The sequence below is a fragment of the Crinia signifera genome, chromosome 1 (genome assembly GCF_055691185.1).
Source record: "Crinia signifera chromosome 1, ASM5569118v1, whole genome shotgun sequence".
Taxonomy (NCBI): Eukaryota; Metazoa; Chordata; class Amphibia; order Anura; family Myobatrachidae; genus Crinia; species Crinia signifera.
In genome coordinates this window covers 207,081,277-207,097,639 of record NC_139217.1, presented here as the reverse complement: position 1 = coordinate 207,097,639, position 16,363 = coordinate 207,081,277, and the positions used below count along the sequence as shown (strand labels likewise).

Genomic DNA, 16,363 nt, shown 5'->3' with positions numbered 1-16,363 from the left:
ATGTATATGTGTGTGTGTGTCAATGTATCCATGGTCCATGTACAATGTATGTGCTTTTGTGTCAGTGTACCCCTGGTGCCTGGGTACCAGAGCCAGCCCTAGGCATAGGCAAACTTGGCAAATGCCTAGGGCATCTGGAATCCCAAGGGGCGTCCACCCCAAGCCTAGGCCTGGCTCATTTATGTCAGCAAGTTACTGGGGCATCGGAACACCTGGCCGGCTCACACTGCTCCTTGCTTGGCCGAACAGAAGCAACAGGAAGCTGCGATCAGGCAGGCAGCAACGTGAAGTGTAATGACAGATTGAGGGCTGCGGCGGTGCTGCGCATTCCCCCAGCCTTGCTCATACGCAAGGCATTTCTTGCCTGGCTGTAATTTATTAGTATGCCGCTCTGTGGGTAGCCGTCCGCAGGGCAGCTCAGAAAGCTGTCCTTTGCCCGCAGCAAGAGCTGGTGCAGAAAGGGGTCATACAGTTCAACGGATACAAAGGTAGGCAGCACTGCAGCAGTCATTTCGGCCTCCTCCCGTAGCTGAGCACTTTTCCTCCTCTACTCACCTATTCTCCGCCAGGTCCACCTCCCTTTCTTAAATGTTTTGTTCAGCTGCTGCCTCTGCGCTGCCAAAGCAGACCCTGGTTCTTGATCCTGGTGCCCAAACGCAAAATTGGTCAATACAACTGTGCAGCTGCTGACTCTCTGCTCTATCCCCCCCTGCTGCTATTTCATGATCCGGAGGGTGCCAGCACTTTTATTAGCACCATAGGGATCCTAGTGATCTCGTGGGTGAGCCCTGCAGTTGCTGCTTGCTGCCTGGCATCCCGCACCTCTAAATGTCAGCGACACTGCAGCGCTGTCCGGAAAATAGAGTTAGGACACTGGGAGGACATGCAGGAAGCGGAGAAGACTGAGGAGCCGATGAGGGTACAGCTGCTTAAGGTGAGTTACAGGCCTTCAGGTGTCTTTACACAGAAATGGTGAAGAGGGGGAGGGGATTGTCTGTAGGGAACTGGGAGGATAATGATATACTGTATAGGGAGATTTATTAGCCAGAGGGTTCAGTGTAGGATAAAGAGGGGTCAGGAGTGTAATGGTGGATATATAGAGGGGTCAGTAATGTAGTGCTTGGTATAGAAGGGTCAGCAGTGTAGTGGCGGGTATAGAGGGATCTGTAGTGTAGTGGTGGGTATAGAGGGATCAATAGCGTAGTGGTGGGTATAGAGGGATCTGTAGTGTAGTGGTGGGTATAGAGGGATCTGTAGTGTAGTGGTGGGTATAGAGGGATCAATAGCGTAGTGGTGGGTATAGAGGGATCTGTAGTGTAGTGGTGGGTATAGAGGGATCTGTAGTGTAGTGGTGGGTATAGAGGGATCAATAGCGTAGTGGTGGGTATAGAGGGATCCATAATGTAGTGGTGAGTATAGAGGGGTCAGTAATATAGGGGTGGGTATAGAGGGGTCAGTAGTGTAGCGGTGGGTATAGAGGGATCCGTAGTGGTGGGCATAGAGGGATCAATAGCGTAGTGGTGGGTATAGATATCTATCTATCTATCATGTGACTCCCCTGACAATTGAGTGGTGATATCACCTGTGTGGAAATTTCGACCAGGTGGGCAAATTAGGAGCAACAAACCGAGGGAAATGGTGGCGATCGTAGATAGCTACATCTGTGTATTCGCATATTATACACACACACACACAATAGGGGCACCAGTCAAGGTTTTGCCTAGGGCCTCCAATTGGTTAGGGCCGACTCTGCTGGGTACCCCTAGTCCCTGTGCAATATATCTGTGTGTGTGTTGTGGTGTGGGAGATGGTAGCAGCCATCCCTATTTTTTGTCTTACACTGTATCTACCTCATGTTCTCTCCCTGACACTGTCTCTCTCTGATTGACTCTCTCCCTGACACCGTCTCTGTATCTACCTGACACTCTCGTTTCCCTCCCTTTTTCTCTCTTGCCCCCCCTTCTCATTACTTTCTCTCTCTTTCTCCCTGTACACCTTTTTCTCTCATTTCCTATTTTTCCATGAAATCTTCTCTTTCCTTCCTCCCTGACCACTTCTCCATATTTTTCTCACCCTTCTCTCTCACTCTCTGTGTGTCTCACTCTCCTCACTTTCTTTTTCTGTCTTGCTCCCTTAACAGACATTGTAAAGACAATGGGGTAGGGTTCCCCATCACAATTTTGCTATGGGGCCCACAGAGTTCTAATTACACCCCTGCACGTATATGCGTATATGCGACTGCAGCTAAAGCCGTCCATAGTAAAGGTGTGTTTGTTGGCGGTGGGAGGACAGACGGGTTGTTGTGAGAAAGGCTGCCCAGGTCTCTTAGCAAAGCGGTGGTACCAAAATGCTGCTGCATTTTGTCCTTGCACTGGTAGAAAACCTGGGCCACTTGATTTGCCCCCACAAGCTAAACGTTGCCACTGGGGCATGAAGGAAAATGTAATAGGCAGGGTGTGTGTGGAGGAGAAGTTGATGAGCATGCAAGATTTTCCCTATATACTGTAAGGTCTTTGGTACTTTATATATCCATTCCTCTTTCCTTTCTTTACCTCTGCCACAATCTCCATTTGTTCCTCTAGGCACCCCTCTCACCACTCTTCCTTCCTCATCTATTCATCTGTTACCTCCACATCCTCATGTGTGCCTGCGCCTCCCCCATCCATGGCTGGTGGCTGCCATTAAAAGTGACCAACAGAAACAAGAATTATGGCAGGTAAGCACAATTTACACACACACTGTGATAGATTATATATATATATATATATATATATATATATATATATATATTGTGAGATGTGTCATTACATTGTGTCATATTGTGAAAGGGGTCCTACCGTGAGTGGCATATAGTGTAAGGTGCATTATGGGGGGGGGGGCGCCAGAAAGTTTTTTGGCAGGGGGGAGCAAAATTTATAGTTACGCCACTGAACCTGTGTATCCTATCAATGATGAAAAGTTCTCTTGGAGCATCTGGGAGAATATTGTGAAAAAGATCTGAGGCGTATTTGTTTAATTGGGCATCTAGAATCTTTTCAGGGATCCCCCTGATTTTAATATTATTCCTCCTAGCACGATCTTCAGCATTAATCAGTTTCTCTCTGAGAAAGAGCACTTCTCCTTGTAGGGTTTCATGTGCTGTTTTTAACTCATTATGTGCTTCAACTGTTATATCCAATTTTCTCTCTAATTGGTCAGTCCTTTCTCCCAATGCTGCAACCTCTTTTGTTACTTCTTGGAACTGGGTTTTAAACTCCCCTGCCAGGTCAGATTTTAATTCTGACATCAATTGAAGCATCTTACGCAGAGTAATAGGATCATCTAAGCCATGCATGTCCAAACTATGGCCCTCCAGCTGTTGTGAAACTACAAGTCCCATCATGCCTTGCCACAGTTTTGCTATTAGGGAATGCTAAAACTATGGCAAGGCATGCTGGGATGTGTAGTATTACAACAGCTGGAGGGCCACAGTTTGGACATGCCTGATCTAAGCTATCTTCTTCTGTGGCCACCGACAGATTTGAGCTGTTTTGAGCAGCATTTCTCTGTATATTTGGTGAGATGGAGGTTCTATCTTTAGTTTTATTTGTCGGGGTTTGTACATTTTTAAAAATACTTGCTGGTGGATTCACCGCCATTTTTGGTTTTTTTTGTCGGCATTGGGAGAGGCGTTTCCCAGTAGGGATGTATAGGCAGGAGTTTTTAAGTATAGACAGTATTACAGTATCTCTTATCTGGATCACAGGTGATGAGTCCTACAGGGGGCAAGCAGGAGAGGGAGCTTTTAGCATTTTAAGACTTTTGGAGTGGGGTGAAACAGCACAACATTTTTATTCTAGCATTGTGTATTTATCACAGGGTATCCAGCCATCTTTCCCCTGTAACCAGGTGAAAGCATAGTTGGGGAGGGGTGACGCAGAACACTGTAGGTGCCATACATAATCATATTATGGGGCTTGATAGCATGTCCGTACATAACACCTGGTTTTAAGGTAGCAGGATATATGCAGTCTCTTATATATTCCAAAGGAGAGTCTCACCTCTTTCCTCGGATTGCAGATCTCACTGTAGGCTCCCTCAGTACAGCCAACCTTAATCCATGCTCCCCTGTCTGGGTTCAGCTGTTCCAGCCTGTACTGCACTCACGTGCTTTGGCGTTCAGCGTCTCCTTTCTGTGCTGTGGCGGGTGGGCGTTCGTGTCCAAGCACTCTGCTGCTTCCAGGTTTGTGCTGCCAATATCTCCTCCGCGCCGCTAGGCAGCTCTGTGCCTTTCTCCGGATGCTCCCCGCTTCCCCGTCAGCACAGCAGCTCAGGGCGGCAACGGGCGGCAGCGTTAAACGGTCCGCTTCCCAGAGCTCCGCTCGCCTCCTCCCTTCCAGCACCAGGCGTCCTGCGTCCCACACCCTCTCTACGTCGTGACGTCTCAGTCACGACCTACAGTAACTCATAATGCATTACAATGCGTGGGCGATTTCCTAAGTCTTTTGTTGAAAGGTTGTTGCATCTCTGCTCATTAAGGGGTGTGTAATGTATATGTCATCGCTGCCTCTTATTTGGACAGGGGGACAACTGGGTAAACCGATTATAACTAGGGCTGGACATCGGCACATCCCTCATAGATGGTTGCCATCATTGGCTTTTAAAGCAAGTACCATTGATGGTTATAAAATATTCTACCACCCACCATCGATGGCTCCTTCTATTGATTTGCCGCGCATGCGCAGAGCAACGGGACTGGCCAGGATGTGCGCGCAGGCACAGAAGAAATGTTTTAACTATCCATCCAGTTTAAGGTTCTTCCGCGCATGTGCGCACCTCCCGGCAGGGCGGTCCGCTCGCAGCGATGCTGCTGAATGCTGTGCACCCAGTGCGCATGCACTCCCCAACCTTACCATCGCAAGCCATCCATCGATGGTATAAAACTATTCAACCCTCCACTATTGATGCCCAAAACATTGAGCACTAGGTCCTAACCGTCGATGTTTTGGGAACATCGAAAGTCGATAACCATCCCTTATAATGTAGCACACACGTATACTGCAGCACAGTGTGGAGAGTGTGTCAGTCATTCACCCCAATCCCTGCGCCAGTGGCACTTATGCTCTTTGGGGGGGAAGTCAGTTGATGCAGTACTGATTTGCCCTGGCTGAACTGCAGTGGGATCTTGCCCAAGTTTTTGCTACCCCATAAGGGTAGGAGGCGTTTTGGGGTAAAACGGGGAAGTATCGTCTGGGAAGAGGGGGCGAGTTGGGCTGGCATTGCTAGGGTACAAATGCCGCTTCACTAGAACTGCACTTTATCGGACGATTGAATGACCCCCTATGGGGGTCTATGTACTTTGGAGGGAGATAAAGTCCCACCCAGTCAGCTCCTGTCATGTTACAGGCTGAAAAATGAGAGGATCAGTTTGGCTGGTACTTTATCTCTCACCAAGGCTCATGAAATAAACCTCATTATCTTCACTTCATCTCTCCCCAAAGCTAAGCACATGACCCCTCTTTTCCCGGTCAATATAAACACTGATACCCTATTGTTCTATTCTTTTGGTAGAAGACCTATCTCTGTTTATCTTGCTGTCCCTCTCTGTTTCCTGATGTTACCGCCCCCCCTTCCCTGATAGGCTGCTATGTGGACTGTGTGCTCTGATTCCTGATGTTACCGCCCCCCCTTCCCTGATAGGCTGCTATGTGGACTGTGCGCTCTGATTCCTGATGTTACCGCCCCCCTTCCCTGATAGGCTGCTATGTGGACTGTGCGTTCTGATTCCTGTATATCTGCTTTCTGCGGCTGGGTGATGCCGCCTTGATATGACGTTAGCCGGTAACTGTTTCAGGTTTTTTTTATTTTATATCCTTTTTAAAGTAAATTTATAATGACCTGAGAAGGTTCCACCCTGCTACCGTCACTCATTACAGCCTATCATCACTGGTGGTTGGAGGATCATGGGGCGCAGTAGCCCAGTGTTCAGGTCAGATCTCACTCCAAGCTGTGGTATAGATTGCGTGGCTGCAGCCCCAGTTCATCCAGACCATGATATTATAGTTAGAGATAGGGATGGACATCTGAAGCCCCCCATCAAATGATGGCTTGTATTCTACCAGTGAAACTTTCAATGTGATGGTAACTAACCATCACACCAAAAATATTCAATGGTGAAAATAAGTTATGACTAGCGCATGCGCAAAAGTCTGAGCTGATATAAAGTTCTGTGACCTCACTCTCTCCTCTGAATCCTCCTGATGGTGTGTCTGTGGTGTGTTCTGTGTGTGAGTGACTGCTCTTGCTGTAGGGTGAAGTCTGTGCTCTGATTGGTTCTCGGAGTCAGTGTGGGCCCTGTTGCCTATCAGCAATCCTGCAGAGGTGCTGGTCACGGCTGTGGGGGGGACCCCACGCCGATTTTTATTTTTTTAATAGGTAAAAGGGTGACAGCTATAATTATGCCCTAACCCAGCCATTATGATAATTTTGGTCACATGTGACATGTCAATAGCCCAAATCGAGACAGTGTGTACGGTGGTACAATCTTTTTCTTGCGACTGTTTGGACGGGAGTACATCAGACGTCGCAAGTAAAATTGTACAGGTGTGTACGCGCGTGTTGGCTGTTGTTTGTGGACGGTCCGACGGGAGTACGGTCGGCCGAACGGTTGCCAGAAATAGGGATTGTATAGATGTGTACCCAGCTTAAGCCGGCTCCTGACTGAAGCAGAGAGTTAGCCACCAAGGAACCTAGGAAGTTTCCCTGAACAGACACCGCTATTGGGAATTAGAAAAAACAAGCCACTATTGGAACACCATCAAATGATTAGCATTCGATGGCGACAAACATTGAAAGGGCACCATTAAATGCCAAAAACACTACCATTGGAAGAAAAACATTGATGTTTCTGAAATATAGACCATCGATGTCCATCCCTAATTAGAGGTCTATCCAGGGATGACTTATTCAATCTTCCGGTCATTACAGTAGATGTATAAACGGTACATGTGAGTTATCCGGGCGTCCGATTTGAAAATCGGGTCGGATCGGGCACATCGCATCGCATCGCATGCGACCATCGGATGCGATGCGATGCGATGCGATGCGATGACCCGATTTTTCCATAGGAATCAATGTTAAAATGGACTGAGTCCATTTTAACATGGAATTCAATGGGAAAAAGGGGTCCTTTTCATACCCCTACTATCCAAGTGGGCATGGAGTTGGATATAAACCTGTGGCGAGCGTAGCGAGCCACCGAGCCCGAAGCGTGGCGAGCGTAGCGAGCCCCGCGAGGGGACACGGAATACCGTCCCCTCGCGGGGCTCGCTTCGCTCGCCACGCTTCGGGCTCGGTGGCTCGCTACGCTCGCCACAGGTTTATATCCAACTCCATGCCCACTTGGATAGTAGGGGTATGAAAAGGACCCCTTTTTCCATAGGAATCATTTTAACATTGATTCCTATGGAAAAATCGGGTCATCGCATCCGATATCGCATGCGATGCGATGCGATGCGATGCGATATCGCATCGCATCGCATCTGATTGTATGCCTTAACTTAAGGCATACAATCAAAAAATCGGACGCCCGGATAACTCACAAGTACCGTATAAACTTATATATAACATTTTTTATTATCATTTAGATGGCACCACAGGATTGGCAGCGCCCAATTACAGAGTACATAACTATTCAAAGCTTCAAGACCATATATAACTAATACAGGGTCAGGATGCCAGTGTTCAGTATACCAATGCCAGCATCCCAACTGCCCTCACAATACCCTTGCCAGGACTCCAAATTCATTTGGATCCCCCTCTGTAAGAATGCGGGGCTATCTAGTGGCCAGCTGAGGAAGGGGAGTGGGTGGTTAGGTTTAGGTATTAGTGGGGGAGAAGGGGACTTAAGGTTAGGCTTACGTGGTGGGGTGCAGGGGTTAGGCACTAGAAGTTAGGGTCCGGAGGGGGAGGCACTAGCAGTGAGAGTCCAGGGGGTGGGGGTTGGATACTAGAAGGGAGGGTTTGGGGGGTAGGGGAGAAGATTATGGTGCCTTCCGAGCCCTTGTTGGCATTTCCACTATCGCGCTGTAGGGGTTTCTATAATAACTGCCGGAATACTAAACGCCGTTCTGGTGTAGGTATCCCATGTAATGCCATTGGCGGGAGAATGGATAGAAGAGCACATGAGGAGAGAGGGCCCTGCTTGTGAGTGTAGTACTATTTTTGGATAATACTACTCTCCTCTGAACTCGCGTTCTCTCTTTTTCAGGTCCAGACGACTCAAGGAACAGATATTCAAGGTCGGTAAGTATTTCTTTATTTTTCAGGTTCTTTCTTCTTTTGCACAGATAACGTAAAACAATACTGTGGCTTATCTTTTCAAAAGGTAGGATACGGAACTGTTATATCAGGTATATGGGTCAAACAAGGACAGTGTCCTAACTTGTCAAATGTGATACCTTACTATTCAGGAACAGACAGGTAATTCAATCCCAAATACTCTCAACAGTAGATAACTTTACAATAAGTACTGCATGGATTGACTTCTAACTTATACGAATGAAGGCTTTATGATATACTACTTATTGCATACACACGTTCCTTTACTTTTATGCTAACCACTGGCTATTATTGCCAACAATATTATAATTGCACTGTACTATATACAATTAATCCAACAGAGATTGTATTTGTCTCTTCGCAGAGAGACTATCCGTTCTACACTAAGATATTTACATTACATAAATTCACTATGAACTAATGGCTCATAAACACACTCTGATGGGCAAATAAGATAATATATATACACAAATGGCTTCTTGGTGTCCAGTACTGAGAGTACAATCTAATATGTCCTGCACAAACCAGCTGTAGGCGGAACCGTAGTCTATGCTGACAGCCAAGTGGTACTTAATGATACTATCTCTATTTCACAGAGATTCCTCCTTACTGCGAGTGACAGCAGTTATCTGTACATATCCAGGTAAGTTCCTGACACTCCTGATCTCTAGACTGTAGAACGATATATAAGGATCCCTGGGGATTGCACTGCCTATGTCTGTACTAGGAATCGCTGTACTATACGTGCCTCTTCCACTCCTTTTCCCCCTCCTATGGAGTCTGACTGGCTGCACGCTGAATCTGTTAGGTAACTGCAGGGTAATTACAAGACTGGCCTCACCGGGAATGGGAATATATATATATCCTATGGATTAGGGGTAATAGTCTGTTCCTCGCGCTATGCGGGTCCTGTCCCTATGCTGCTTAGTGCTGTACCCCTGTCGCTGCCGGGTTTAGACCTCTAGAGGCCCTCCCACGGCTACTCACTGTGAGGGTTCCCTGAGTGCGTCACTGCTTCTCTCTGCATATCAGCTGTTGAATGTTTCCTTCTGTGCCGAGTGTACCGCTGACCCTGTCACTCCGGTCACTAGCCGCGCCTCTCTCTCTACCCTGGCTGTCACTCACGGTTCTCGAGGGAGGTAATCTGTCTATTATTGCCTCTGTCATCGGAGGCCTAGCCGCGCCTCCACTCTGCCTCCCGGTGTCAGGGTCTCAGCGACGTCCTTTTTAGCGGGCGGGGCTGCTCGCTGGTTTCCAGTAGGCCGCACCTCCGACTCCGCCTACGCCATCTCGACCGCGCCTCCGGGACCGCCCGCAATGGTGTCACACCTCCGGGTGGACCAGCGCTACAGCCCTGAGCGCCGGTCACCGGAGCTTGGCAGGAGATAGACCAGGAGCCCCGCCACCAGGTATTTCTTCCTGCGTCACCTCTTTCTTTTCCCCGGGCGATGCAAAACGGCTGCCTTCCCTCTCACTCTCCTTGGGAACCGTTACCTCAACGTCCCCTTGCTCTGCTTTTTATCTCCTCTCCCTGTACTCCTGCAGCCCAGCTTTATTGCTCTGTCCCTGTACACTTGGCACAAGCCTGTCCTCGAGCTAGAGTCTATCAATTCCTCTGGTGCTGAGGCTGTTTGCTCCTGACAATTCCCTGTGCCCTCCAGTGTCCTGTTTATGGGATGGCATTAAGTATGCTCACAAGTTTCACGGTGTCCCTATTAACTAACATCACCCTACAATCATGGTTATGTGTCAGCAATTCTAGGACATTACATGAGAGCGTGCGGCTCATACATACAGGGCGATATAACTCTGCAATGTGACTGGATACTTAGTGCATGCGACACCCCAGGCAGGGAGGAGGAACTGCAGGGGTTTTGAAAGACCCAAGGTGCTAAAATGAACACTAGATGACAATGAAAGTAATTTGCAATTTGGGCCCGATTCCGCCTTGTGCTGAGAAATCATACCAAATCGCATGTGTATGACCAGAGTCGGAGGTCAGACCTGCAGAACATAAGATAAATTGGAATCTGACCTGTCAGGGGCTCATGGCGGGTGCGTTCTAGCACCGGTGACGTATAGTGTCCGAGTGCCTCCATACGTATGTGCCAGCAGGTCTGACCTCCGAGCAGGAGATTTGAAAGAAGAAAAAAAAAACATTGAAAAGAATGGGGGCTGCTGATTGGCTGAGAGAGCTAATCAGTGCTCGCCCATTCTTCTGAACGGTTTTCTTTCTTTTCTTTTTTTATTCTCCTGCCCCCACTGCTATACATGTGATAAATCAATGTAAAAAATGTCACATCAAGTTCCAAAATTGCATGTGAGCCTCCTGGGGAGCTGCCAGGTGGACCACGGGGGTATTGGATGCATCTTCTCCCCTCGGAGAAGTAGCACAGGAGGTTATTTTGGTTAATTCTTTCTTAGATGGACAAAACCATGTGCACTGCAGGTGGGGCAGATGTAACATGTGCAGAGAGAATTAGATTTGGGTGGGGTTTTACTTCAAAGTGAGATCTATATTGCAGTGTAAAAATAAAGCAGTCCGTATTTTCCCTGCACAGAAACAAAATAACTCACCCAAATCTAACTCTCTCTGCACATGTTACATCTGCCCCACCTGCAGTGCACATGATTTTGTCCAACTAAGAAGGAATTTGTCAGAAAGAATGAATGGGAATAACCCCCACAGTGTGTGGGAGCCTATCACCCTACTTAATAATTACTATAATTAACTGTAATGGGACCTCTCATCCCCAATGGCATAGCCTCCACTGTTGGTATTTGTAACTAACTATATATATTTTCATCCAGTCAGCCTGGCACTCATTGGAAGTGATAGCAATTACCCGGGTGCCTTCTGGAGGATCATGTAGTCACTGGTGCATACACAGGCAGCGGCACTACATGGGATTTTTCGAAGTGCTTTTAACCCCTTCCCGACATTCGACGTATATATACGTCATGGCCGGGAAGTACTTCCCGACACATGACGTATATATACGTCATGACTTCTAACTGTCACTGCGTCTAGAGACGCAGTGACAGAGGGACGATGTCTGCTGTCCCTGACAGCAGACATGTCCCTGCATGCCCAGGGGGGGCTGCGATGCAGCCCCCCCGTCGGCGATCGCTGTGATTGGCTGTTCAGTCTGTTCTGTGTCACCGGCGAATAACGTTCGCCGGTGACACGGGATCGGAGGTGATTGGTGCTGTAAAGTACAGCACCAATCACCGCGGGGTGTAAGGGTGACACTGGTGTCACCCCACCTCACCCCGCCCGCCCCCAAAGGCCGTGATTGGTCCGTCGGACCGACGGACCAATCACAGCCATGGAGGGGGGTTTAAACTAACGGGGACTACACTGCAGACGCAATTCCGGTCTGGAATAGCGTGCAGTGCGGTCACCGTGCCCAGCTGTCGCCATTTACTGACCAGAACCTTGCTCAATACTTACCTGATCACTGCTTGGGATCTTGCTTCATCTTGTGACATCCTGTGCTGTGTTGTGCTGTGTTGTGCTGCTGCAGTGTCATCGAGTTAGAGAGAGAGAGAGATAGAGAGAGAGAGATAGAGAGGCCTAGTGACAGAAAGTGCTATATTTTGTGCTGCTGCAGTGTAATAGAGTTATAGATAGAGAGATAGAGAGATAGAGAGAGAGAGATAGAGAGATAGAGAGATAGTGACAGATCGTGCTATATATTTTTTATATAACTGACTGCTGCCCCCCCTTTTGTGCTGATCAGTATAAATTAACTGATCAGCAACTTTTTGGGGGCGCAGGGTATTTTATATATATATATATATATACCTGTCAGTGCTGCTGCTGCAGTGTCATAGAGTGATAGATAGTGAGAGATAGAGAGATAGAGAGAGATAGTGACAGAGAGTGATAGAGACTGCTATATTTTGTGTCTGCTGCCCCCCTTTTGTGCACCCCCAGCAACTTTTTGGGGGTGCAGGGGTTATTTTTCATATATATAACTGTCAGTGCTGCTGCTGCAGTGTAATAGAGTGATAGATAGTGAGAGATAGAGAGATAGAGAGAGATAGTGACAGAGAGTGATAGAGAGTGCTAAATTTTGTGTCTGCTGCCCCCGCCTTTTGTGCTGATCACTATATCTGAGGTGATCAGCAACTTTTTAGGGGTGCAGAGTTTTTTTTTTTATATATATATACCTGCCAGTTGCACTGTCAGTTGCACCAAAGGTTGTGCACCTGCTGCCCCTCACTGGTAATCAGTGTCGCATCACTGATCACCTTTTTTTTTTTTGTGTGTGCTGTGGGGTCTTTTTTTTATTTTTTTTTTACACACACTGTGATTTTGGGGGTGTCCTGTGGCCGCTGTGCGCTGATCAGTGACGTACATCACTGATCATCTTTTTCGGCACAGGGTTGATCTTTTTTTTTTTTTTTTGATCAAATTCCTGTTGCCTTTGAGCGCTGTTCAGTGACGGACGTTACTGACCAACATCTGTGCTCAATTTTTGGCGCAGGACCTTTTTTTTTTTTTTTTAACCCCTTCAATTTTTTTTTTTTAACCCCTTCAATTTTTTTTTTTTTAACCCCTTCATTTTTTTTTTTTTTGTATAAAGTATTTTTTTTTTCTGCACTACATACACACTACACACTACATACCCCCCTGGTTGAAATAAAGTTTGTACCCCCCCCCCCCCCTGCACTATACACGTGTTGAAACATTTCACTACCAGTAACACAAAAATAAAAATGGCATCCCAAATGTCATCCCAAATGTCATCCCAGAAGAATGTATTCAGCAGAGGAGGCATATGCCATGCTTGCTTCTGACTCTGACACAGCCAGTGATGCAAGCGGGGAATTTGAAGGATTCGCCTTAAGCTCCTCTTCCTCCTCTGGTGATGAGGGACCCCCTCAAAGACGCCCCCGTAGAGCAGCTGAGACCCCCCCCCCAATAATTGATCTCGTATGGACCCCACCACCAGACAATTTTGAGCCCCAGGTTCCTGAGTTTTTGGCCATGCCAGGAATCCAATTTGATTCCACAGGTCTCAGAGAAATTGACTTTTTCAAATTATTTTTCTCTGATGATTTTATAAATTTAATGGTGGACCAAACTAATTTATATGCCCAGCAGTTTATTGCTCAAAACCCCACGTCATCATTTGCTAGGTGGACCCATGTAGATGCAGTAGAGATGATGACGTTTTGGGGTCTGGTGTTTCATATGGGCATAGTAAAAAAGCCAGAAATTAGGCAATATTGGAGTACAGATGTTCTGTACAGCACCCCATTTTACCGTATGGCCATGCCCCGGGCTCGATTTGAGACGATCCTTAAATTTTTGCATTACAACGATAATGCACAGTGCCCACCCAGAGATGATCCCACCTTTGACCGGCTATTCAAAGTCAGGCCGGTCATTGATCATTTCAGTGCCAAATTTGAAGAGATGTACATCCCAGATAAATTCATTTGCATAGACGAGTCCCTTATACATTTTAAAGGAAGGGTTAAATTCCGCCAGTACCTTCCCAGTAAGAGGGCAAGGTATGGCATAAAAATGTATAAGCTGTGTGAAAGCACCTCAGGGTACACTCACAGGTTTAGGGTATATGAAGGGAAGGATTCAAGAATTGAACCGCCAGAATGCCCCCCCTCCCTCGTAGGTGTTAGTGGAAAAATTGTCTGGGATTTAGTGCACCCCTTCCTGGATAAAGGTTATCACCTCTATGTGGATAACTTTTACACTAGCATCCCCCTGTTTAAGGCCCTTGGTTCAAGAGGTACAGCAGCTTGCGGTACTGTGCGCAAGAACCAAAGAGGCCTCCCAAAAACGCACATTGCCCAAGTAATGAGAAGGGGTGAAAGCAGGGGAATATGCACCGAAAATATGTTGTTGGTCAAATATAAGGACAAGAGGGATGTCCTTATACTGACAACAATTCACGGAGACAGTACCACCTCCGTCCCTGTACGAGGTACCAGTACCCACACCTCAAAACCTAATTGTATCCTGGATTACAATAGGTACATGGGCGGAGTGGATCTTTCAGATCAGGTACTGAAGCCGTACAGTGCCCTGCGGAAAACAAAAATCTGGTACAAGAAGCTGGCCGTGTATATCATCCAGATGGCACTGTATAACGCTTACGTGCTATTCCGTTCTACCGGCCAGAGGGGGACATTTATGCATTTTCAAGAGGAAGTCATAAAGGGCCTAGTATTTGGGAACCAGCAGGCAGAGGGCCCCAGTACTTCTAGTACTGGCCCCCGTATTGTACCAGGGCAGCATTTTCCGAACAAAATCCCCTCCACTGCAAGAAAGGGCAGGACACAAAAAAGGTGCAAAGTTTGCTATAAAAAGGGAATAAGAAAGGAAACTATTTTCCACTGTGAAACTTGCCCCGACAAACCCGGCCTATGTATAAAGGAGTGTTTTAAAATATACCACACATCTATGGATTATTAGGTTCATCATTTCACCGTGCTTCGGGGGTCTTGCTAATGCCACATAGCACCCACCAACATTCCACCAGAATCTGAGCTGCAAAATCCAAAAATCACTCCTTCCCTTCTGAGTCCTGCCATGCACCCAACTGGTATTTTTTGGTCACATATGAGGCATTGCCATTCTCGGGAGAAATTGGGGCACAGATTTTGGGGTGCTTTTTCTCCTTCATACCTTATGAAAATGAAAAATTTTGAGCCAGAACTGCATTTTTGTGTAAAAAAATTTAATTTTTCATTTTCACTGCCCACTTGTATCAAAATTGGTGAAACCCCTGGGGGTTTGAAATGTACACTATACCCCTAGATGAATTCCCTGAGGGGTGTAGTTTGCAAAATGGGGTCACTTGTGGGGGGGTTCCACTGTATTGGTGCTTTGGGGGTCTTGCTAATGCGACATAGCACCCACCATCATTCCACCAGAATTTGTGCTGCAAAATCCAAATATCACTCCTTCCCTTCTGAGTCCTGCCACTTTTTGGTCACACATGAGGCATTGCCGTACTCGGGAGAAATTGGGGCACATTTTGGGGTGCTTTGTCTCCTTCATTCCTTCTGAAAATGAAAAAATTTGAGCCAGAACTGCATTTTTGTGTAAAAAAATGTAATTTTTCATTTTCACTGCCCACTTGTATCAAAATTGGTGAAACCCCTGGGGGTTTGAAATGTACACTATACCCCTAGATCAATTCCCTGAGGGGTGTAGTTTGCAAAATGGGGTGAATTGTGGGGGGGTTCCACTGTATTGGTGCAACATAGCACCCACCATTCATTCCACCAAAATCTGTGCTGCAAAATCCAAAAATCACTCCTTCCCTTCTGAGTCCTGCCATGCACCCAACTGGTATTTTTTGGTCACATGTGAGGCATTGCCGTACTCGGGAGAAATTGGGGCACAGATTTTGGGGTGCTTTTTCTCCTTCATACCTTCTGAAAATGAAAAATTTTGAGCCAGAACGGCATTTTTGTGTAAAAAAAATGTAATTTTTCATTTTCACTGCCCAGTTGTATCAAAATTGGTGAAACCCCTGGGGGTTTGAAATGTACACTATACCCCTAGATGAATTCCCTGAGGGGTGTAGTTTGCAAAATGGGGTCACTTGTGGGGGGGTTCCACTGTATTGGTGCTTGGGGGGTCTTGCTAATGCGACATAGCACCCACCAAAATTCCACCAGAATCTGAGCTGCAAAATCCAAAAATCACTCCTTCCCTTCTGAGTCCTGCCATGCACCCAACTGGTATTTTTTGGTCACATGTGAGGCATTGCCGTACTCGGGAGAAATTGGGGCACAGATTTTGGGGTGCTTTTTCTCCTTCATACCTTCTGAAAATGAAAAATTTTGAGCCAGAACTGCATTTTTGTGTAAAAAAATGTAATTTTTCATTTTCACTGCCCAGTTGTATCAAAATTGGTGAAACCCCTGGGGGTTTGAAATGTACACTATACCCCTAGATGAATTCCCTGAGGGGTGTAGTTTGCAAAATGGGGTCACTTGTGGGGGGGTTCCACTGTATTGGTGCTTGGGGGGTCTTGCTAATGCGACATAGCACCCACCA

General features: G+C 46.9%; 1 protein-coding gene across 1 annotated transcript in view; it reads left to right on the top strand.

The window, feature by feature from the left end:
* The window catches only part of LOC146067960 (uncharacterized), a 55,124-nt gene that overhangs the window by 22,493 nt on the left and 16,268 nt on the right, over positions 1 to 16,363 (top strand). Inside the window, exons 2-3 of the mRNA XM_083179212.1 lie at positions 8,249 to 8,283; positions 8,916 to 8,962. Coding sequence (XP_083035338.1) covers positions 8,249 to 8,283; positions 8,916 to 8,962 — 82 coding nt within the window. The remainder of the gene's footprint in view (positions 1 to 8,248; positions 8,284 to 8,915; positions 8,963 to 16,363) is intronic.